Source organism: Apostichopus japonicus, chromosome 15 (assembly GCF_037975245.1).
Source record: "Apostichopus japonicus isolate 1M-3 chromosome 15, ASM3797524v1, whole genome shotgun sequence".
In the NCBI taxonomy this organism is placed as follows: domain Eukaryota; kingdom Metazoa; phylum Echinodermata; class Holothuroidea; order Aspidochirotida; family Stichopodidae; genus Apostichopus; species Apostichopus japonicus.
Genome location: NC_092575.1, coordinates 21,934,180 through 21,960,482, shown reverse-complemented (window position 1 = coordinate 21,960,482; position 26,303 = coordinate 21,934,180). Strand labels below are relative to the sequence as shown.

At 35.3% G+C, this 26,303-nt stretch overlaps 2 protein-coding genes across 4 annotated transcripts in view; one reads left to right on the top strand and one right to left on the bottom strand.

Annotated features, from left to right (window-relative positions):
• The window catches only part of LOC139981667 (uncharacterized), a 70,662-nt gene extending 59,109 nt beyond the window's left edge, over nucleotides 1-11,553 (bottom strand). Inside the window, exon 1 of the mRNA XM_071994245.1 lies at nucleotides 11,408-11,553. Coding sequence (XP_071850346.1) covers nucleotides 11,408-11,510 — 103 coding nt within the window. The 5' untranslated portion in view covers nucleotides 11,511-11,553. The remainder of the gene's footprint in view (nucleotides 1-11,407) is intronic.
• Nucleotides 1-26,303, top strand: part of LOC139981664 (uncharacterized) — a 179,814-nt gene that overhangs the window by 74,925 nt on the left and 78,586 nt on the right. The window lies entirely within an intron of this gene.

Here is a 26,303-nt window from a genome sequence, read left to right as displayed (position 1 = left end):
CCTTAAAAGGCAACGGAACATTTTGAGAGAAACCAATCTACATAAGTCGTTCGAAGGTGTGTCTGTGGGAGGGGGGGGGGGGGGGGTTATCGGGGTTTGTCTTTTTTTTTAAAGTTTTTCACAGTAACGGTGACAGCACGTAAACCTTATAAATTCGCTTTGTTTCACCCGTAAAACTTTCACAAGGCGATCGTAAAGGGTGTTGATAATAATAATAAACAAACAGACACAACCAAACACGCACACTCTGACAGGTGTGAACCCTCTTCTATCTATAGATTTGCGGTCACACTTCCATGGGAGAGTACTCTACAGAATCGCTGCTAAGGTTCATTATCTCTTATACTTTAACAGCCGCTGCTATGGCAGCTGAGACAGCCGTAGTGGGCTTCAATGACTAATCGACAAAACATCTCATCATCCATATTTTAACGATGAGATAAAGATGGGAACGTGATCAAGTCTTAGAAATATAGCCGGTTCATATATTGATAAGTGTTCAGCTTATGAATAAAGAATACTGGTTGATATGTTGATATATGGGTTATTACATTCAAAAAAGATGCTAGCTTAACAGATCAATCCAGAAAGCTTATCCCTTTGAAGGAGTTAAACTCTTTACGTTTGTTCATGCCATGTTGGCATTACGTTCAAATTTTCCCCAAGCTGTGTTTGGACACAATTTTCATGATCTGCTTACATCCCCGATTTCCAGTTTTCAAGGGAAACGGCTAACAAAGATTGAAGTTCCACACAAGTTCCGTGTCGTTTATTTATGGATCATACGTATTAAGTGCACAAAAGGACAAGAGTTAATAACATAAAGTATAAATTCAATTGGAAAGGAAGAGTACAAATAAAATGGGTACCCTACCTGTGAGCTTGCAGCAAATAGAGAAGGAAGTAAATAAAGTCGAAACAAACAAATACCGTACGCCCAGCAGTTCGTTGTACAATTCAAGACCACAGTGCATATCAATGTGCTACCAAATCAAACATAAATGGATAAATTTCAATTTAAACATGGATAATATAGAACATTAATATCGATTAGTTAAATAGCTAATACGACGTTGTACAAAATTTACACTTACTTATGTAAGTATTGTATTAGGTATAGTGAATTTCATTGCTTAATGGAATGAGACCGGAATAGAGGATGAGAGAAAATAAGTACTGGAATGCTGGTGATTTGACTGTCGATTGAGGTGATGATGGATTTCATTATTTTACTTGAATAAATCATTCATTTAAGTTATTAGGTAGGAGATGCGAGATATGTCTCATCTCCCCTCATTACAGAACAGTAGGTACGTCTCCTTGTACTAGACCCAGATGGTAGTGCAGTATATAAGCTTACTTAAGTAATATGTATGTATATATACATATATACATATATACATATATATATATATATATATATATATATATATATATATATATATATATATATATATAGTAAGTAAAATACTTCTTTGGTAATGTGCACTTAGTGCGATTATTCCAACAGCTTTTGCGATCTCTGTAGAAATGTCTAGTTTTGAACGACCATACCGTATTTCACAGAATCTAAGTTGATGATGTGCTGTTGGTTTATGTATATATTAAAGCTATCATCATTATCGTCGGAAGGGAGAAAACCATGTAGTTGGTTATACTGACATTCAGTGACAGTTTGTTCAAGCATACCAATCACAGTACGAACTCAGTTCGCTAGAGAGACTTAGACCTGTCGGCAATCTATGCACACATAAGGAGAGATGTTTCCCTGACATCGCTCTTCCATGAGCCATATAACTTTAATCTCAGACCTGTTTTATGGAGGCAGAGCTAATTTAAGTTTGGTCTACTAACAGCTGTTTAGCAGTAAGGGAAGTCAAAATGAATGGTCTAAATGATAACAGAAACATCATACACTGTTGGATTTCATGAGCTTGTGTAGGATCAGCGAATGTCAAAGCATCGTTGCTACAGGTATTGCGCATATATAAAATGATTCCCAAATCCTATGCTAACTAATAAAAGCGATTAAAAGAAACGTAAGAAAAGTTTTAAAAAAACTCTAGGAATCTCTTCGTGAGGAATATTATAGAGCTATCTTTATCTTAAAGTAATTGCTTTTAGAATGTATATCAACTCAGTTGATTATGTCATTCATTACATCGGCTGTTGCTAAAAGCATTCAGACAAGTTGTCTGATGATCGCTCAACGCGTGAAACTCTGAGTTACAACTACTAGTGTTCTACTAGCCTCAACATATATATATATATATATATATATATATATATATATATATATATATATATATATATATATATATATATATATATATATATATATATATATATATATATATATATATATATTTATTCCTAACTATTTCTTAGATTACGGTATGACTGTAACGTAACTTACTGACATACGTGGTCTAAAAATGGGTGGCCGAGAGCAAGACACTGTCACATACTAATATTAACCCAAGAAACTTACTAATAGCGTGTCAGCGAACTCTTCCAGAACTGAAGCCCGTGAATTCTGTGGTAATTGAAAGTTAAATTGACGGCTATGAAATTATTAAAAACGGAAAGCATAGAGCACATTTTATATTGTAACGACACGGAACACGTGCCAGACTTGAATAATAACCGACTCCAAAATGCAGAATCGGCAGTAGAGGTTAGATTATCTGGGAGAGGGGCACAGAATCGAGGGGCAGAGGGATATATGGCATATATTTGAAAGTTTTAACCACAACATCACCTCAAAACTGGTAAAATAATACTTTCTGTTGTGAAAAGATGCACTTTATGTTTTTCCCCAACACGTTCCCAATTCGTCATAATTGTAGTGGAAATATGAAAGACAAACCTACCACCCAAACCATCTTTTACACATCAAATTAAACGACAAAAACATTAATTTAATAGCAATATTTTCTAAAAATTTCATGTGAATCATGTTTCCGACCGGTAAATAGCTGCATTTTCTATGTCCAATCTCTATCCAGGTATCCGTGTATACACTTCAAGTCATTCATGCAATACTTACCCATTGGACGTAAGGACGGTAATTATTGAGGCTCCATGTTTTTTTTTGTGCGTGGAAGGACACCGGCGAATTTCGCCTTCTCTTTTCGAATAGTGCCCTGAAGTAACGAGGCAGGGGTGTGTAATCCTGCTCCCGGGACCGCAATTTAACGTCCCCTCCGAAGGACGTGAGTACCGCTTTCCACGTGTAGCCACTTTCCTACCACGAGAAAGGAGCGGGGTGAAAATTGGTGTCAGTGTCGACACCGAGGTTTGAACCAGGGACCTCAGGTACTGCAGACGTGCACTCTCCCGTTCTGCCACCTCACCGCTCAACTCTGATCATGATATGATATGATACACCTCGTATTACGCTTCCACCCGAAGGTGCTTCAGCAGACTAAGGAAATCCTTAGTCGGAAATTATTGAGGTTCCAAGTTTTTGTGCGTGGAAGGACACCGGCGAAACTCGCCTTCTCTTTTCGAATAGTGCCCTGAAGTAACGAGGCAGGGGTGTGTAGTCCTGCTCCCGGGACCGCAATTTAACGTCCCCTCCGAAGGACGTGAGTACCGCTTCCACGTGTAGCCACTTTCCTACCACGAGAAAGGAGCGGGGTGAAAATTGGTGTCAGTGTCGACACCGAGGTTTGAACCAGGGACCTCAGGCACTGCAGACGTGTACTCTCCCGTTCTGCCACCTCACCGCACTAACTCTGATCATAGATACATAGACTTGTCAAGTCATTTAATGGACCTGACAGAGAATACCCAAATCTGAGGACACTGATTGGTCAATTTTTGTGTGCCACAGTGTTGAGGCACAGAAGCTATGCCTTATGTGTGCTAGTTTAAATAGTTCTTTTTACATTTTAAAGGCTTTTAGGTTCTCCCTAGTAATGAAAAAAGAATTAATTGTGGTCTCCTCTCAAATATATCAGGGATTCCATGAAGGAATTCTCTATGTATCTATCCTCTGCTTGTTTTTTTTAGGAAAAGAGATGCATACTATAACATATAAGAATAGCAGTTTGTCTCTCTTCTTTATTCAACTCATATCCACAGGTAATTTATATTGCCAACATTAAGATATGAATAGAACAAAAGGTTTGTCATATCAGTATTGCAAAAATATGGGACAAAATCATGGAAAATTGCTGTAAATGTACCATCATGTTTCATAGTGTGACCCATATATGTTCTACTGTGGTAAAATCATGGTACAATTATGTTAAATTTACCATAGTATAATTGCACCGTATAGTTTTATAAATATAAATCATAACCGAGTTGGAATGTCAATCAAGATGGGATAATATCTCCAGGGTACCTTTCTGAGCCCCTGTTTCTTTGTTGTAAGGGAGGGATGATATTACAAATATACTCATATGAGGTAGAAATTTATATAATGAGAGGAAACTAATACAACTATGTTTCAAAATCGCTGACCCGTCTAGAGCATAATTTAGTTGCTTTTGGCAAAAAAATTAACCTTTTGCTGTTTAAATGGGAGGACGCATTGAAGTACCAGTAGTTTCCTTTCATATGTCATTTACATGTTTAGTATATTTTTTCTGTGTTATCTGTTGTCTGAACAGATTGAGAAAGATTTTGATGTCCTTCATCCCTAACGAGGAAAACTCTTATACTCATAGTGGTCACTTATGAGCAGTCAGATAGTAAACCTTGTGTGTTCTTCTTGATAAAGAATGAGGCAAAAGCGATGATAATTTGTCTGCAGGTAAATGTAAATGCTGTCATCTAGTTATTATGAGTATGTATTATAGTTGTGGACACAACTGATTTCCCTTGCTTAAGTACAAAAATACTCGTGAGTATGTAGTGTTAAATGTATTGGTTCGCTTTTGACTTGGTGCCACCAATTGCAACTTAGGAACAAGGAATGGTTCCCTAGTTGATGCATTCTTTCTTCCGAGGATTATTATCTGCTTTCAAACTGTCTGTGAAATTAAGTGAGCTCTCCAATATTTTACTAAACTGCCCTGTTGACAAACGTTCCAATAAGAGTGTAAGTTTATTTATGTCCTTTCCATGCAAGTTACCAGCAATTTTCAACGATGTCTTTCGTTAGGAGTTGTTTTGTTCTTAAAAGATGACGATGCTAATTTGGGTTTTGGGAAATTGGTCCAAGGAATGAGTATTATTGGTCTAAACAGTTTCTTAAGTGGCTTAACAGACAAAATTATCTTATGTCTGTGCAAACTGGTAAAATGTTACCGAAAACGGGTTGTTTTTTGTGTGCATTGTTAAGCTATTAAGTATGGAATTGTGATATTGATGTCAAACCAGAGAAGAAACAAGTGTGACACTCCTTGCAATTGGGGCTGTGTATTCATCTTGCATATGTGCAACTATGGATTTGGCTACATGCGTTTGTATAATAAGTCTGATATCTTATATGTTTAAGGAAGCTTATCATTTCTTTGGTTGGAACTCTGAGCTTACAATTTGTCAATAATTTCATTCATTTAGAGGATCAGAAGGGTTCTGCCCTCATCTTCTCCCTGATATTTATCTGGACGAACAAAGGGTAATGGAGGAAGATTGTCTAGTGTGGAGGCTTGCTATATGTTTAAGGAAGCTTATCATTTCTTTGGTTGGAACTCTGAGCTTACAATTTGTCAATATTTTCATTCATTTAGAGGATCAGAAGGATGCTGCCCTCATCTTCTCCCTGTTATTTATCTGGACGAACAAAGGGTAATGGAGGAAGATTGTCCAGTGTGGAGGCCTGCGTTTGTGAATTTTAACTACATAAGATGTTTTATACTTTTAAAGTGGCACGATGGTTTCAAAGCCAAGATAGTCCCTTACCAATATTTTATGATAGATTGATGACAAGTTAATGTTGTTTAGAATAAGATTCTTGGAAAAAATAAAGCAAAGATTAGTTTTCCAAACTAACTTACTGAAGGAATACTTAACAACAAGGAATACATGGAAGCACTCTTGCTACAGCTGGTAGCTTATTAAAAGTTGTGAGGGCTGTTATTATTTTCAAAATTAACTTGAAGTTTACTTAAAGTAATACTACAAGCTGTTTTCAGTATTTATGGGTATTATTGCCAGTTATTTGCCAGTGTTTTCATTGACACTGATTGCTTCCAATTAAAATGTCTGAATTTCTTCAGGCGAAATTTCTGAATTGGCTGTTTTCTGTTCAGTGCATATGTCCAATGTCATGGGATGGAATACTGATGATCCACTTAATATGAACCAAATACTTCAAGTTTTGTTTGATGATATTGAATAAACCTCGCCAAATGATATACTGGTTTAGGACCTGTCTGTTAAGAGGAAGGTATGTGCTTCCCTTCACATTGCACATAACCATTCATGTTTAATCACCATTGTAACTTCCCCCAAAAACATATTCTCTAATATACTCCATGCAAGTGGAATCTAAATTGCATTTTATTTGTGTCTGGTTGAAGGGGATGGGGTGGGGGGGGGGGTGGGAGATGATGTCTGCACCAATGAAAAACTGTGGGACTTTAGGGGCAGATTGTATCCGAACGTCTACATTGGCTAAAACAGAACCTAAGTATATTTTTATTTTTACTCTAGGAGAGCATCAGTTTGGAACATTACCTGAAAAACACATACATTCATCGTGTACAGCCTTTCGTTCTTGTCATGTGAGGTACACAGATCTCTCCACAACAAGTTTTCGTGGTAATTACCAAAAGGCGTTAAGTCAAACACCTCTCCTGAAAGCACTTGATGTTTGTTTCAAGGTAATATATACCTTTGACCTGGATGATCAAAATGGTGCGTGGGAGTTGACATGACATGCTTGGCATAAAAACATGACATAAAAACACAAAAATAAGTGAGTGTAGAGCCTTGTGAAGTCACTGGTGTTAAGATTGGTGTTTTACTGAGTCATATTCACTGAGACCTCATTGTATTAAAATTGAAAGCATTATATTGTCTGCCAGTCTGGAGGTTTGTATTTCTCTATTGATATCAACATGGTACTTTCGTATTGCCCAGAGTTACATATGCTTAGCCTATGTAAAGACGCATGCCTCCTTGTCAGTTGGTTATACGACTGTTTTAGTTTATTGGACAATTTCTACAATGTATTTCATCAGAGGAATCATTTGCGCTGCTTGTATATTTTCCTTGCAAGTCAAATCAGGTAAATCAACTAAGTTATATTAGTTAACTGCCTCTAATGTGAAACAACTTTGTTCTGAAATAACATCAATTATAAAGTTAATGTAGCGTCCATATATTATATACCTCAACGTTTTATTTGCCATTGAATTGTGTGTTTTAAATTTTGACGCCTGATAATGATATGGTACTAATAATTAAAGAAAAAGGCAACAAGTATTAGCGTACACCTGTTAAGGCTATTTTTTAATGTTTATATATCTCAAGCAGACATTAGCAATGCTGTCGCTGCTGCGTTCCTAACATTCATTGGACACGTGGGCAGAACTCTTTGGATACCAATTGCAGGAAGAAAAGCGATTGAGCTCAAATTCACCGGGCACATATAACATTTTGTTTCTTAAGTATGTCTCCAATAGTTATAAGTACAACCACTTTTTCTCTTGAAATCGGTATCTTTATAGAACCCCTCCAGTCATATTCTGTATTCAAATTACAATCTAATTTATTCAATACAAGACAGTGAGGTGATGATTTGGTACATTTTGTATCGACTGCCTACTGTAACGCCATCACACTGTGGAAAAGTAACTTACCTGTTGATTGGCAGGGTATGGTTAGCACCACGATAACACAAACAACCAGGAAATGATTAGTCTCCATTTATTCCGGTAGCGTAGGTTGTAACAGAGCTTGCTTCAAGGTGAGATAAGTTATTATGATCGAGCTAGCATCGCCAAAGTAATTAACTTTCCTTGTATTTTCGAAAAAAGAGGAATAAAACTATTAGAACATACTAACACGCGTTGGTACCTTTTGTTTGACATCAACGTTTTGAAATGTAATAAAACGTTAACTTGTATTTATTTATTTTTGCACAAACCTATGCGAATAAATTTGAAATTGAAGTTGATATATATCAGAGTAATAACAATTGTAGAATGCAATTGATAGTCGCTGCTTGTATCTTTTCGTTGCAAATCTATTCAGGTAAATCAACGAAGTTAATATATGTTAACTGTCTCTAATGTGAAACAACTTTGTTCTGAAGTAATACACAAAAGTTAATGGAGCGTCCATTTATTATATAGCTCAACGTTTCACTTTTACTGAATTTTGAATTTTAAAGTTTGACATTGAGTTTAAGTAGTTTTAAAATATCATATCATGTTACATTGAATTTATCTTGTACAAACATATAAGTAATATATTTGAAATTGAAATTGAAATAGTCGAGAACAACAGTTGGAGTATGAAACTGATAGGTATTAAAGCTTCCTGGAAATATTTGATAAGGACCCACTTTCGTTATAATGTATATATATATATAAGGGTTGAAAGGGTTGTTAAAGAAGGCGTGTACAATTTTTTAATCTTGAACATATATAAAAAAAAAACACACACACACACACATATATATATATAGATATATATATATATATATATCTATATATATATATATAGATATATATATATAGGCTATTTACATAGGAAATATATAAAGGCTATATATATATATATAGTTGTTAAACAGTTTTTCAGTTATTCCTATATACACACATATGTATATATATATATTTTAATAATATATTTATATATATATATATATATTTATATATATATATATATATGTATATATATATATACTATATATATACAATATATATATATATATGTGTGTATATAGGAATAACGGAAAAACTGTTAAACAATTATATATATATATAGCCTATATATAGCCTATATATATACAATATATATATATATATATATATATATATGTGTGTGTGTATATAGGAATAACGGAAAAACTGTTAAACAATTATATATATATATAGCCTATATAGCCTATATATAGCCTTTATATATATATATATATATATATATATATATATATATATATATATATATATATATATATATATATATATATAACCAGAGCATTAGTATACAAAGCCAAAGTCAAATCGGACACATAATCTAAGTCGCGCATCTCCATTTCCGGAGGTCTCTTTAAGCAGCAATTCAACAACCACATAAATCTCTCAAGCTTGGAAAAGTACCAAAAAGAACTAAAATGGTGAAAGTACGTATGGAACCTGAAAAGAAGGGAATTAGCCACAGTATAAGCTGGGAAACAGTTTAGGAATCGAACTCATACCAACGCGAGTCGGGCCAGTACAACCAGTGGCGGAGCAAGGGTAAAGGTCAAGGGGGGCGAGAATGGTCTGTAGGGGCTCTTTCGACTCTATCTATTCTTACAGAGCCATTATCGTGGACCTGTGACAACACACAGTATGTACAATTCGGGCACGGTGCTACGGTGTCATGTACATTTCCAGTTGACTTCCGTGGAGTGTACTGGTACGACTCACCCGCCAAATCAGCTAATTTAATCATTCGAAGGGAACAACAGAAGAATGGTGAATATACAACATCAGGGACAGCTTATATTAACGGGAGTTATGATGTTTTCCAAAATGGAACACTAATGATAGCAAACGTCTCTAGCGCACATGATCGTGTGTTTTTGGTAACTCTGGTAGATAGTGGAAAAATTTCAAAGAACTTTGAAGTTAACGTTGTAACAGTATGTAAGTTTATAATTATGATATTCCTCCGAGCTTCATAGTTCAATGAAAACCGAATGATTCTCTATATCAGTGTTTTTTTCTTGGTTAGCTCTTGGTTAGCTATGCAAGTTGATAGTATATCTCTCAAACAATCTTTTAGTTAAAAGGCTGGTCGTCTCAACGTTTTCAAGAGGTTCATGATTGACCCCATTTAATCCCCACACACCTTTTCCCATAAATCGATTATGTTAATGATATTAAAAACAGAAAAGTAGAAATGTATTAGTATGATCAACTGTAACTGTAAGCTAGGAAATGTATAATAGCGCGAATACCTTTCCTGCTATGAAGCAAGTCTTACTCCTGCTGTCACTTCACATTTAGTAGTGCAACTAATACTTGAAAATGGATGGTACTCTGTTACAAATAATTGTGCCGGCGAAGAAACTTTCTTCCGCTGACATGATTTGTTTGTAACCCTATAAAAACTGGTGTTCCTGCACAAATGACGGTTTTACTGTAACTTTACAACATTTAATATTTCTAAACACTACTTATGCTGTAGGTCTACATATTGTATTGCCACATAGTGCTTGTTTTCATTCACAGAAAAAATGTTAATACATTTTGTAACTATAAAGAAAGTTTTGTTTGTGCATCATTTAAGATATCACATAAGTAATTGTAAATTTACGACAATTGTGTTTATATAAACACAACTCTGGTTGTAGGTTAACAACTTGTCTTGCTCTGTATAAATTTACAGGAACATTTTCTCAAACATTATTTATCTCTAACGATAAAGAAATATTGTTCCTGCACAATGAATGATTTCACACAGTTATTTGTAAATAAACAAAACTTATACTTTTATATATATATATTCCTTTTGTAAATCAACAATAGTATCTTACCGCATATTACCTATGCAGTCCCAGTTTGGTATATCATTATACATGTTACCATTATACATGTATATCATTATACATGTTACCATGCTAAAACTGTGGTAAATTTACCGTAGTAAATGTACCACACTTTTACCGCGGTTATACCATGGTAAAACTGCGGTAAATTTACCGCAGTAAATGTACCGCACTTTTACCCTACCTATACTGCGGTAGTATCATGGTAAAACTGCGGTAAATTTACCGCGGTAAATGTACCACACTTTTACCCTACTTATACCGCGGTAATATCATGGTAAAACTGTGGTAAATTTACCGCAGTAAATGTACCGCACTTTTACCATACTTTTACCGCGGTAATACCATGGTAAAACTGCGGTAAATGTACCGCGGTTGATTTTACCACAATTTTACCACACATTTACCCTATTTACCACACATTTACCATATTTTACCGCGGTAAAATTAGGGTACATTTCTTGCTGGGTCGCATTATTCTGTAACTATAAAACAACGATTCTCATGTTGGTGATTTAATTGTCGTTTTCCTCTAACAGCAGGTATTTCGCTTCACATCGTTTAGAATCAACTTCAAATAGGCCTACGCGAAAATTCCAATGATACTATCAACATGCTTGACGCCTATTTTTTCTCCTATTATGTCTTTGGTGTCATGGATGCAGAATAATATTCTTATTGCTTCATCTTTAATTGAACTGGTACTCCACAATTCTCACATTGAACGTTTGATGATCTCACCTGAAACGATAACCTTTGTAGTCTTGGAATAATATGTTTCCCCATCAGTATACACACAGGTATATGTTCCTGCAGCGTGAATGGTCACATCTGTGAAAGTCATAGTCCTATCTACGGAAAACTTGATGATTTACCTCTTTGATTTTGCCGCATCTGTCCATCAGATAAAAACATTAATATTTCAGAGCTAGTTATGTCGCCAACTTTCCAGAGAAGGGCCACTGTTTCTATGTCATGAGCACATTTAATGGCCAGCAATTGTACGGCAGCAATTTTTCCATTGCTTCCATTTCTTGCCTAACCATTTCAGTTGTATTACTGATATCAAAGACCACGGTGCTTCCCGTACTCTTGAAACCTAACGCAGGACCAGTTACTGAACAGCTTACCGCTGTTAATGGCTTTTGCAAATGATAAGTTATATTTAACATAGAATATGAAGAAAACGTGAATCCTCCACTGGATGTACTGAATCCATCGATTTTCATTTCTTTTTCACGAGGACTGAATTCCCAGGAAAGTGTTATGGCTGGTCTAACATTACTGTAACTGCAACTTAATGTATCTGCATCCAAGGAGTTTACGAGACAGAGGCTGGTGTTAGGACAAGCACTACCGTTGGGATGAAGTTGCACAGCATTAACTGTGAAAGAGAGCATGGTTTTTAATGTTTAAATAGCAGGATAGTAAGTGTCAGTGCGTGTGTGTCTTTGAGAGAGAGACATACTACAAAAGAGAGGGGTAAGTGGAGCGAGAGAGAGAGAGAGGGAGGTGGAGGGGGATGAGGAAGCAATGGAGGGAGAGTGCATGTAACGATAATCATCGAGTTCTATGTCTGTCCTTAAACCTACCTCTTAAAACTCCCTCTCCAATCAACCCTTATTTTTAATGAATCTATCCCCAATAGTATAAGGAGCTCGACATATAACAGATCACAGCAGTAAACTCCTACTACTTTTCTTTTTACGTTATAGGCCAACAGTATAACCAAAGCTGTAGATCTTCTTGCTAAAGCTCTGTCATAGTACTGTTAACGAGAGGAACATTACATAATTTAATATCAATTTCTTTTATTCCAGTATAAATTATATAAAGTTTAATTTGAGTTAAAGGATCTCGTAAATTGTAGTTTGACTTTAACAGGTGAGTCAATTCACGATTAGAGGATGATCTTTACAAGTAAGTATATTTTTGGTCTAACAAAGTCGCTTTTGGCGACAATATTAACCTCAATTTCAAGAATATTATAATCTAAGGAAATATATTACCACGACATTTTAGGAAACTGTTAAATTCTCTTTTTGTCTTAACATGTATAATGATATACCAAACTGGGACTGCATAGGTAATATGCGGTAAGATACTATTGTTGATTTACAAAAGGAATATATATATATAAAAGTATAAGTTTTGTTTATTTACAAATAACTGTGTGAAATCATTCATTGTGCAGGAACAATATTTCTTTATCGTTAGAGATAAATAATGTTTGAGAAAATGTTCCTGTAAATTTATACAGAGCAAGACAAGTTGTTAACCTACAACCAGAGTTGTGTTTATATAAACACAATTGTCGTAAATTTACAATTACTTATGTGATATCTTAAATGATGCACAAACAAAACTTTCTTTATAGTTACAAAATGTATTAACATTTTTTCTGTGAATGAAAACAAGCACTATGTGGCAATACAATATGTAGACCTACAGCATAAGTAGTGTTTAGAAATATTAAATGTTGTAAAGTTACAGTAAAACCGTCATTTGTGCAGGAACACCAGTTTTTATAGGGTTACAAACAAATCATGTCAGCGGAAGAAAGTTTCTTCGCCGGCACAATTATTTGTAACAGAGTACCATCCATTTTCAAGTATTAGTTGCACTACTAAATGTGAAGTGACAGCAGGAGTAAGACTTGCTTCATAGCAGGAAAGGTATTCGCGCTATTATACATTTCCTAGCTTACAGTTACAGTTGATCATACTAATACATTTCTACTTTTCTGTTTTTAATATCATTAACATAATCGATTTATGGGAAAAGGTGTGTGGGGATTAAATGGGGTCAATCATGAACCTCTTGAAAACTTTGAGACGACCAGCCTTTTAACTAAAAGATTGTTTGAGAGATATACTATCAACTTGCATAGCTAACCAAGAGCTAACCAAGAAAAAAACACTGATATAGAGAATCATTCGGTTTTCATTGAACTATGAAGCTCGGAGGAATATCATAATTATAAACTTACATACTGTTACAACGTTAACTTCAAAGTTCTTTGAAATTTTTCCACTATCTACCAGAGTTACCAAAAACACACGATCATGTGCGCTAGAGACGTTTGCTATCATTGGTGTTCCATTTTGGAAAACATCATAACTCCCGTTAATATAAGCTGTCCCTGATGTTGTATATTCACCATTCTTCTGTTGTTCCCTTCGAATGATTAAATTAGCTGATTTGGCGGGTGAGTCGTACCAGTACACTCCACGGAAGTCAACTGGAAATGTACATGACACCGTAGCACCGTGCCCGAATTGTACATACTGTGTGTTGTCACAGGTCCACGATAATGGCTCTGTAAGAATAAACATGATCGCGGGAAACTTTAGTTCTTCCTTTGGACTTTGACATGAAGTGTAGTAGATGATGGCAATAGAAACTGCAAGAAAATGCTTACAACAATACACTATACTATACGAAATTTTTGATGTATGAATAAGATACACCAGAACAGTAAATATTTGTCCATAAGAATTTGATCAAATGAGAGACAGCTAAAAGGATGAAAACATTATCATTTATTTTCAAAGGCAATGATTGATTTTACTTAGGAAATAACCGTTTACAGATTCATTGTTTACTTTACAGCTGTATTTACCTATGTGTTGGATCTTTATGGCAGTTTGACCAAGTAATATTCACATAATAAGATAGCATTCGTTCCAATCAAGGCATTTGGTTGCTCCTACTGAGTTGGCTTTCCATGAGCCGTTTCATCCAGTACGAAAACATTGTGTTCGCTAATTTAATGTATTACGTGTGACGAGGCAAAGCCAAACTTTCGTTCCAATTTTAAGAGCCAGGGAATTTAAGATTAATGCTTGTATTGATATGCCTTTCATTACACCATACAGGTTGTGCCCTCTGTTACGAATTCGAAGTGAAGTGGGGGTGGGGAATTACACAGAATTTGATAACGTCTGTTCTAGAGGTCTAACGGGATGGGCGTCCCCTTCCCTTGGAGATATTTTGTTTCGGTATAGGTGGTTTAGATTCAAGATGGTCTTATCATCTTTCTTCGTTTTAACTACATTTATGTGTACGATTTGTGTGCGTGTTCTATAAATTGAAAGCAATTTTGGCGGAGAAGTTGCGGGAGGGGAGGAGACACATGCCTCCATGCTCACAGTGGCTACGTCGCTGTATTTGTTAATGATATCAAACCGTTAGAAATACATATTATTACATGAGAGACAATATATCCTTTTTTTCTTTTTTTTTCCAAATTTTATTTCAACATTCTTTCGTTGCATAAATTATAATTTCAACATTCTTTCGTTGCATAAATTATAAAGGAACATAACATGAAAATAATTTATACGATTGATGAAGTCTTTACGAAAATAAGAGATTGCATTTCTTAAATGCATTATGTAAAGTATTATAGGAAATGGGCGCATGAAATTTAGACGTTTGTAAATATTCTTCTACTTGAAGCATAAATTTAAATCGAAATAAAAATTCGTTTAAATTAAGGAGTTCTTCTTAAACTTTCTTCTTGAAAATATAATATGTTAGGTGGAAAATCAGAAAGTTGTAGGGGTGCTTTAGGCACAATTTGTACCCGAAATAAATGTCCTGCTTTGAAAAAATAAATTGTTGGCCAAGCACAGATTGTTCAACATCTAAAATAATGACTTGCTCATATTACAATCCTAAAATAAATGATCAATAGTTTCTTCATTCTCCTCACAAAAGGTGCACATTGAATTATTTTTAATATTCAATTGATGAAACAAACGATTTGTCCCCAGAATCCTATGAATAAAACGACACTGAAAAAATTTAATCTTACTCTCTCTTAATGACTGAAGAGGGCTAAAAAAGACCCTTCTCCATTCATCCTCATTAAACTGAAAAGAGGTTTCCCATTTCAGACAAGCGGTCGGTTTGGTAGAGACATTCTTTACCACCTCCTTAAAAAAGGCACGGGACATACGGGGAATACTGGAAAACCTGTGATACAAACTGTCATCTTGAAGGGGAACATCATTAACGTTGACCAACGTTTTCCAGTAAGAGGGGATAGCGGCCACCAGACCAAAAAAAGAAGGTGAAATGTGAACCAACTAAATTAAATTTATTTCGAAAAGTAAAGAAGTTAAGAGCCTTGTTGTTAACGTGGAATAAATGCTTCACGTATAATACCCCATTGGTGTGCCAAGTCCTGTAATAAATAGGTTTATTATTAATTCTAATTGCCGAGTTATTCCTTACAATTTGGTTACCAAAATTATCTACCGGCTTTTTAAAAGTACAGCAAGCCCAAGCTTTACAGACGTCTTTAATGAAACCATTATTTATTGTCTACACTCTGGTAATTACATTCAAACAGAAACCCTTTCCCGTACTTCGAGAGATGAAAGTTAAAAAATATTTCCAATATGTCTCAGTATCATCGAGGTATCTCCTTACCCACGTACATTTTAAACTGCGAATAAAGCTAACATTGTGTGCGGCATTGAGCCCCCTTTACTGAAGTCATTACTTAGCGTAGAACGTTTTACTTGTCCGGCTTTCCACCCCAAACAAACTTGAATACTATACTCTCCAGTTCGCTAATAAACTGGTTAGGAGGGTCCGGAAGGACCTGGAAAAGAAAGACAAGTTGAGACAACCCAAACGTTTTAACAGTAGTGATTTTCCCTAAAGGGGTTAAGTCCTGCTATCTCATATTTCTATGTTGATCCAAACTGAGATTTGTTTTGAAATACGACAATCTAGGTCCCATGGTACGACACAAGGAAATTTGGCTTGAAGTGTCAATCACTGAATCAAACTTAACATCAAGCTTAAAATAGCTATTTAGGAAAACCGTCTGTGAAGCAGATCACATTGTTATATAAAAATAAGAATCCAATCAAGGTTAATACATATCAAAACTGCTTTGGCAACTTTTTGACCGTCCCCATTAGGGTCTTAAATTTCTTGGGTTATGTGGTAAGTCCCCCTATCTGTTTACGCCACTGGTTATTCGACGTTAAATGCAGCTTTAGTCAACGCGCAGTCCGAGACGCTCACATTCCATGTGACGGATTATTGATCTAGACGTGTTAAAAACAGCCATTTTATTGTTTTAGTTATGAGTATACGAATATAAAGCGACCTGTGATCAATTGTCTTCTATTGTTTCGCTTTTATGCAGATTAGGTTTAGAACGAATGTTATAATAAAACAAATCAGTTGTTGACTTCCTGCTGCAAAAGTGCTCAATACATAGAAGTTGAGCAGTTTCATATAGTACACATGTATGGTAACCTACAGCATGTTGTTACGTTAGTTTCACTCGGGTGCGGCAATCATTAGACAACTAGACGCAAACGATCGTGTAACCTTATTTCTGCCTAGCACGGCTGCGCGGTCTGTTACCATGGCGACACTTTGAGACGTGCTCAGTTTCTTTCTGTTTATTCTGACCTTTTGTAGGCCTACGTAATATTTACCTGCTTTGTTTTCTGCGTAGAGGTTGTACTCAGTGGCGGAGCGTCCATACAGTCAGGACTGACTCAAATGGACTGACGGACTCAAATGGACTGCTGGCGCCCTATTCAGCTTTTACCACTTGTTACTTATTCGAGATTATTGACTTTTTTATTGCACTCTCATCTACCTATTGACATTTGTCACATTTTGTTGGCGATGACACCTATTTATTTTTCGTTTATCTGCAAATTAGCAAGGCCAGGAAAGGGTCATTTCCGGCGATCTAGGGGGTTTCTTTACTCAAAAATGTATGCTCCGCGCCAACCTGCAGTGGTGGCCCTCTGCTTAGATAGAGTCGAAAGAGCCCCTACAGACCATTCTCGCCCCCCTTGACCTTTACCCTTGCTCCGCCACTGGTTGTACTGGCCCGACTCGCGTTGGTATGAGTTCGATTCCTAAACTGTTTCCCAGCTTATACTGTGGCTAATTCCCTTCTTTTCAGGTTCCATACGTACTTTCACCATTTTAGTTCTTTGAGAGATTTATGTGGTTGTTGAATTGCTGCTTAAAGAGACCTCCGGAAATGGAGATGCGCGACTTAGATTATGTGTCCGATTTGACTTTGGCTTTGTATACTAATGCTCTGGTTATATATATATATATATATATATATATATATATATATATATATATATATATATATATATATATATATATATATATATAAAGGCTATATATAGGCTATATAGGCTATATATATATATAATTGTTTAACAGTTTTTCCGTTATTCCTATATACACACACACACATATATATATATATATATATATTGTATATATATAGGCTATATATAGGCTATATATATATAATTGTTTAACAGTTTTTCCGTTATTCCTATATACACACATATATATATATATATTGTATATATATAGTATATATATATATACATATATATATATATATATATATATATATATATATAAATATATATATATATATATATTAATAAAATATATATATATACATATGTGTGTATATAGGAATAACTGAAAAACTGTTTAACAACTATATATATATATATAGCCTTTATATATTTCCTATGTAAATAGCCTATATATATATATATATCTATATATATATATATATAGATATATATATATATATATCTATATATATATGTGTGTGTGTGTGTGTGTTTTTTTTTTTTATATATGTTCAAGATTAAAAAATTGTACACGCCTTCTTTAACAACCCTTTCAACCCTTATATATATATATACATTATAACGAAAGTGGGTCCTTATCAAATATTTCCAGGAAGCTTTAATACCTATCAGTTTCATACTCCAACTGTTGTTCTCGACTATTTCAATTTCAATTTCAAATATATTACTTATATGTTTGTACAAGATAAATTCAATGTAACATGATATGATATTTTAAAACTACTTAAACTCAATGTCAAACTTTAAAATTCAAAATTCAGTAAAAGTGAAACGTTGAGCTATATAATAAATGGACGCTCCATTAACTTTTGTGTATTACTTCAGAACAAAGTTGTTTCACATTAGAGACAGTTAACATATATTAACTTCGTTGATTTACCTGAATAGATTTGCAACGAAAAGATACAAGCAGCGACTATCAATTGCATTCTACAATTGTTATTACTCTGATATATATCAACTTCAATTTCAAATTTATTCGCATAGGTTTGTGCAAAAATAAATAAATACAAGTTAACGTTTTATTACATTTCAAAACGTTGATGTCAAACAAAAGGTACCAACGCGTGTTAGTATGTTCTAATAGTTTTATTCCTCTTTTTTCGAAAATACAAGGAAAGTTAATTACTTTGGCGATGCTAGCTCGATCATAATAACTTATCTCACCTTGAAGCAAGCTCTGTTACAACCTACGCTACCGGAATAAATGGAGACTAATCATTTCCTGGTTGTTTGTGTTATCGTGGTGCTAACCATACCCTGCCAATCAACAGGTAAGTTACTTTTCCACAGTGTGATGGCGTTACAGTAGGCAGTCGATACAAAATGTACCAAATCATCACCTCACTGTCTTGTATTGAATAAATTAGATTGTAATTTGAATACAGAATATGACTGGAGGGGTTCTATAAAGATACCGATTTCAAGAGAAAAAGTGGTTGTACTTATAACTATTGGAGACATACTTAAGAAACAAAATGTTATATGTGCCCGGTGAATTTGAGCTCAATCGCTTTTCTTCCTGCAATTGGTATCCAAAGAGTTCTGCCCACGTGTCCAATGAATGTTAGGAACGCAGCAGCGACAGCATTGCTAATGTCTGCTTGAGATATATAAACATTAAAAAATAGCCTTAACAGGTGTACGCTAATACTTGTTGCCTTTTTCTTTAATTATTAGTACCATATCATTATCAGGCGTCAAAATTTAAAACACACAATTCAATGGCAAATAAAACGTTGAGGTATATAATATATGGACGCTACATTAACTTTATAATTGATGTTATTTCAGAACAAAGTTGTTTCACATTAGAGGCAGTTAACTAATATAACTTAGTTGATTTACCTGATTTGACTTGCAAGGAAAATATACAAGCAGCGCAAATGATTCCTCTGATGAAATACATTGTAGAAATTGTCCAATAAACTAAAACAGTCGTATAACCAACTGACAAGGAGGCATGCGTCTTTACATAGGCTAAGCATATGTAACTCTGGGCAATACGAAAGTACCATGTTGATATCAATAGAGAAATACAAACCTCCAGACTGGCAGACAATATAATGCTTTCAATTTTAATACAATGAGGTCTCAGTGAATATGACTCAGTAAAACACCAATCTTAACACCAGTGACTTCACAAGGCTCTACACTCACTTATTTTTGTGTTTTTATGTCATGTTTTTATGCCAAGCATGTCATGTCAACTCCCACGCACCATTTTGATCATCCAGGTCAAAGGTATATATTACCTTGAAACAAACATCAAGTGCTTTCAGGAGAGGTGTTTGACTTAACGCCTTTTGGTAATTACCACGAAAACTTGTTGTGGAGAGATCTGTGTACCTCACATGACAAGAACGAAAGGCTGTACACGATGAATGTATGTGTTTTTCAGGTAATGTTCCAAACTGATGCTCTCCTAGAGTAAAAATAAAAATATACTTAGGTTCTGTTTTAGCCAATGTAGACGTTCGGATACAATCTGCCCCTAAAGTCCCACAGTTTTTCATTGGTGCAGACATCATCTCCCACCCCCCCCCCCCACCCCATCCCCTTCAACCAGACACAAATAAAATGCAATTTAGATTCCACTTGCATGGAGTATATTAGAGAATATGTTTTTGGGGGAAGTTACAATGGTGATTAAACATGAATGGTTATGTGCAATGTGAAGGGAAGCACATACCTTCCTCTTAACAGACAGGTCCTAAACCAGTATATCATTTGGCGAGGTTTATTCAATATCATCAAACAAAACTTGAAGTATTTGGTTCATATTAAGTGGATCATCAGTATTCCATCCCATGACATTGGACATATGCACTGAACAGAAAACAGCCAATTCAGAAATTTCGCCTGAAGAAATTCAGACATTTTAATTGGAAGCAATCAGTGTCAATGAAAACACTGGCAAATAACTGGCAATAATACCCATAAATACTGAAAACAGCTTGTAGTATTACTTTAAGTAAACTTCAAGTTAATTTTGAAAATAATAACAGCCCTCACAACTTTTAATAAGCTACCAGCTGTAGCAAGAGTGCTTCCATGTATTCCTTGTTGTTAAGTATTCCTTCAGTAAGTTAGTTTGGAAAACTAATCTTTGCTTTATTTTTTCCAAGAATCTTATTCTAAACAACATTAACTTGTCATCAATCTATCATAAAATATTGGTAAGGGACTATCTTGGCTTTGAAACCATCGTGCCACTTTAAAAGTATAAAACATCTTATGTAGTTAAAATTCACAAACGCAGGCCTCCACACTGGACAATCTTCCTCCATTACCCTTTGTTCGTCCAGATAAATAACAGGGAGAAGATGAGGGCAGCATCCTTCTGATCCTCTAAATGAATGAAAATATTGACAAATTGTAAGCTCAGAGTTCCAACCAAAGAAATGATAAGCTTCCTTAAACATATAGCAAGCCTCCACACTAGACAATCTTCCTCCATTACCCTTTGTTCGTCCAGATAAATATCAGGGAGAAGATGAGGGCAGAACCCTTCTGATCCTCTAAATGAATGAAATTATTGACAAATTGTAAGCTCAGAGTTCCAACCAAAGAAATGATAAGCTTCCTTAAACATATAAGATATCAGACTTATTATACAAACGCATGTAGCCAAATCCATAGTTGCACATATGCAAGATGAATACACAGCCCCAATTGCAAGGAGTGTCACACTTGTTTCTTCTCTGGTTTGACATCAATATCACAATTCCATACTTAATAGCTTAACAATGCACACAAAAAACAACCCGTTTTCGGTAACATTTTACCAGTTTGCACAGACATAAGATAATTTTGTCTGTTAAGCCACTTAAGAAACTGTTTAGACCAATAATACTCATTCCTTGGACCAATTTCCCAAAACCCAAATTAGCATCGTCATCTTTTAAGAACAAAACAACTCCTAACGAAAGACATCGTTGAAAATTGCTGGTAACTTGCATGGAAAGGACATAAATAAACTTACACTCTTATTGGAACGTTTGTCAACAGGGCAGTTTAGTAAAATATTGGAGAGCTCACTTAATTTCACAGACAGTTTGAAAGCAGATAATAATCCTCGGAAGAAAGAATGCATCAACTAGGGAACCATTCCTTGTTCCTAAGTTGCAATTGGTGGCACCAAGTCAAAAGCGAACCAATACATTTAACACTACATACTCACGAGTATTTTTGTACTTAAGCAAGGGAAATCAGTTGTGTCCACAACTATAATACATACTCATAATAACTAGATGACAGCATTTACATTTACCTGCAGACAAATTATCATCGCTTTTGCCTCATTCTTTATCAAGAAGAACACACAAGGTTTACTATCTGACTGCTCATAAGTGACCACTATGAGTATAAGAGTTTTCCTCGTTAGGGATGAAGGACATCAAAATCTTTCTCAATCTGTTCAGACAACAGATAACACAGAAAAAATATACTAAACATGTAAATGACATATGAAAGGAAACTACTGGTACTTCAATGCGTCCTCCCATTTAAACAGCAAAAGGTTAATTTTTTTGCCAAAAGCAACTAAATTATGCTCTAGACGGGTCAGCGATTTTGAAACATAGTTGTATTAGTTTCCTCTCATTATATAAATTTCTACCTCATATGAGTATATTTGTAATATCATCCCTCCCTTACAACAAAGAAACAGGGGCTCAGAAAGGTACCCTGGAGATATTATCCCATCTTGATTGACATTCCAACTCGGTTATGATTTATATTGCTAATTCTCTCCTAATGCAATACACTTTTTGGAATGGTAAAACCCATGTCAGTGGTGATACAGAGATTGGGAAATAGAACGAGACGATGGTTCAGGAGTTATATGAAGAATGATTGTTCACTCAAAAGTTTCTAATGCTGCAAATTAAGAAATTTGTGGGGTGTCAGTTCTTGCAAAAAGATTTATTCAAACCATGCATAGTTACATGAAACCAATGCCTGTGCATTGAGTTTGGTTGTACTTTCAGTTTTTCGATGAAAAAAGGGATTTACAGACAAATGAAAGTCAAAGAAATGGAGAGAAACTGAGAAAGAAAGAAACTTGTACTTGCGGTCCCCCTTTACAAACATACAACAATTAATCCATAAAGAGAAAAAGAATGGTACAAAAACAAAAACCAACAGCCATAACTCATGATAAAATATTTTTTGGTGATCTTTTAAAAGATAAAATTGTTCTATCATCTACTATGGGTCTTGAAGGTTGTTTCGAATTAATATGCATGTGGATAGTTTAATGGAAAATGTTGGTGTCAGATTTATCAAAATGGAGCTTAAAAGAATTTCTAGTTTCATGGCTGTGTACATTAAATTGTCAAAATAGTAAGTCACAAGTCATGGGAATAGATCTGTTTACATTATTGTAAGTGAAAACAGTTACTTGGTACTAGAAATTTAAATATGTGATATTCATGAATGGTGAATTTTAGACTTAACATGTGTAAAAATTCTGCTAAAATGTCTGGCAGTTTTTCTCCCGCCATCATTCATCCAGTGTGCCCTAAAGTCTGTCGCCTCAATCATATATACTGCTGTAACTGCTCAGGAATGTATTCCAGTGTATGTTTGTTTCAGCCACTCAATTTTCTCGACTGGTGTCTCAGGTCCTGTTTAAAAATACCCACAACAAGCAACACTTCATTATAAACACTCACATACAATCGGATAGACCATGCTGCACCAAATATCTGAGGTACATGTAATGAGAATGACTTACAGAATCAGGATTGGTATTCAATATTCAGAGATGACAAATATATATTGAATTGTATCTTCATTTTTTATCAGTGGTAATACACTTTGCAACATATGGAGAGGCAAGTGCAGTACATGTTGTGTTACATGATTTCTTACAACTCTTTCTGAAGCTGGATTGTTAACTGACTGTATATCGGCATGTCTAAAGGATAATATCAATCAACAATTTTTTGTCACTAGCCTTTCTGAAACTGTGACCTCCTCGAAATATTAAACAGCACATCTGAGGTTGGTCTAGCGAATACCTATGTTCAAGCTGGATTATGCTTTAACAGCTTATACGGGCCTGGCCCTAGCCAGTAATGTCAACTTTTGTAACCAGTATATGTTTTACTCAGGCTTAGCAGTGGTTTAGTTAGTATTAGCCTCATTCTCAGTCGGGTAGGCCTATATACATGACACTTGGGGTAACAATCAGCAACTAGCTTAAGTGTAACCTAGTGCCATAATAAATGTATATAGCCTAGGCCTAGTTAACACACACAATTATGTTAGACTAACTCAGCTACCATCTTCCTGGGGGGGGGATCGGAAATGTTTAGGGACATATGGTTTTGTGAACTTATTCCAAGTTAGCTGCATGAGCATGAGCCACGCGGCCCTGGTACTTTTACATCAATCAATAAGTAAGTTATTTTACCGATTCCCACTGTAGTCACAATGGGTACATATCTTAGTTGTGTAATATACGGCAAAGATGGTCCTATTTTACTTACATTATGTAAGAGAAGAGATTCATATACAAGGTAGTAGCTGTTGAAACTAATAGGTTATGTAACTTAACTTAGCTGATGCTTGCCTAACCTGTGTTCTAGTTTTACCTGACCTGTCTTACGCAGCATTTTTTACATTTCGTTTTGTGGGTGTCCTGTTATATTTAGTTCATGTATTTCAATGTATGTACACGCATTGCCGTTAACGTGTTTGTTCTTTTTATTGCCATTTATGCATCATAACTTTTTATACTCTCATGTTTATATATTGTATCTTATGCTGTTTATACTGGCATAAAGTAAACTGAAACTGGAACATCTCTAGCAGTTATGGTTCCAATTTACCGTGAAAATTGAACCTAAAATCTTGTGCAAGTTAAATTTCTATTTCGGTTAACCGACTACATTATCTATTACAGGTTACAGACCTAGCATAAACGAGCTTGAATATAAGCCTTCTAACTTTACTTGGGAATACTCGAAAATATTTATCCAAGCCAGGCGCGTAGCGAGGAATTTGCCAAGGGAGGTGCGAAACTGTAGGCAAACTATCAGAGCCGTAGATACGGCATTGCAAACTATCTAAGCGTAGCGCCATAATGAGTTGGCGCGAGGCGTACAAGAACATTTTGGCTGAGAGTGCCTCCCAGATCTTCCCAGGCCTTGTAAGTTGCATCTTAGCATTTTCTCTTTTGAAATTACCATAAAACATACAACAACAAAAAATGCTCAGGGGGTGGCTGCCCCCTTCGCCCCCCCCCCCCCCTTGGATATGCGCCTGATCAAAGCAGGTTCATCAAGTTTTCTAATCGTTCAATTACTTTTGTTGCTGCAAAGGTTAGGAACCTACTGTACTTTTTCTTAAATTTATGGGAAATTTAAAAGGAACTTACGATACCTTCTAAATCTCCTTGACACAACGAAAGGCGGAGAAAGAATGTGTGATGCCGATATGACACCCTGAGCTATCTTTCGCCTCATTGCAATGATCTCTGCTTCATTGCTGTTGTTTTTGTTGAAAATACATTGAGCTGAACTGATTAAAGTCAAATTTAAATTTCGACCTTTCCGGCTTACCAAGCTGAAAGTTCAGTAAAAATGACGCCGTTTTATGCAGCTTTCATATCAGTATCAATTTTTTCAAGTTTATTTTGAGTTATCTGTCATTAAAAAGTTTTAGCTGAATAAACTTCGCCAGATTTATTAACAAGTCAGTAGTTTCTACAAACTTCAATCAAAATTTGCAAGCCCCGCCTAACAGATCATGCGCCAGTCAAATCTCTCTTTTTTGTTTACGACCGTTACGCCAAGACTTACTTTTACTTTCGTGGCTAGCCTGAATTAAGACCCGCTCTTGTATCTTTCTCTCAGTTTTACCGATGTTTTTCGAAATTGTGCCATTTCCTTCCATTGCAATGAATGAACAAGTGTTTTCAGACGTTTCCTCTGTGGAATTGTGGATGATACGTGGATGATACGTGTATAGGACGCGTGTAGACTAATTTGTTACATTTGTTTAGTGAACATGCTGACATGGGCGGTCGCAGTGATTTTACGGTAAATCGTTGGATTCAAAAGGGCACAAGAAAATAAATTTCTTCTTAGATTGCGAAAGCATTTCTCTATTTAACCCACCTGGCCAGAGTGCATTTAGAATAAGAAACATTGAATCTACATCGGAAGTTTGTTTTCCGAAATTCATCAGCAAACACGTATGAGACTAACATTTATCACTGATTGCTGATTAATATACATAATGTTGGAACAACAAATGCCGATTTCTTCATCTGCTTACAGAAGCACGAGAGGTGAAATCCGAAAAGGTCGAGAAACACATCTGGGAAAAAGTAGAACTACATTGCCACGCCACCGACATTAATAGTGCATTATGGGAGAAGCAGGGTAACCATTCAGCTGGTGTGCTATTTACAGGACTACGGTCGGTCAGGAGTCGTGATCTGGACAACA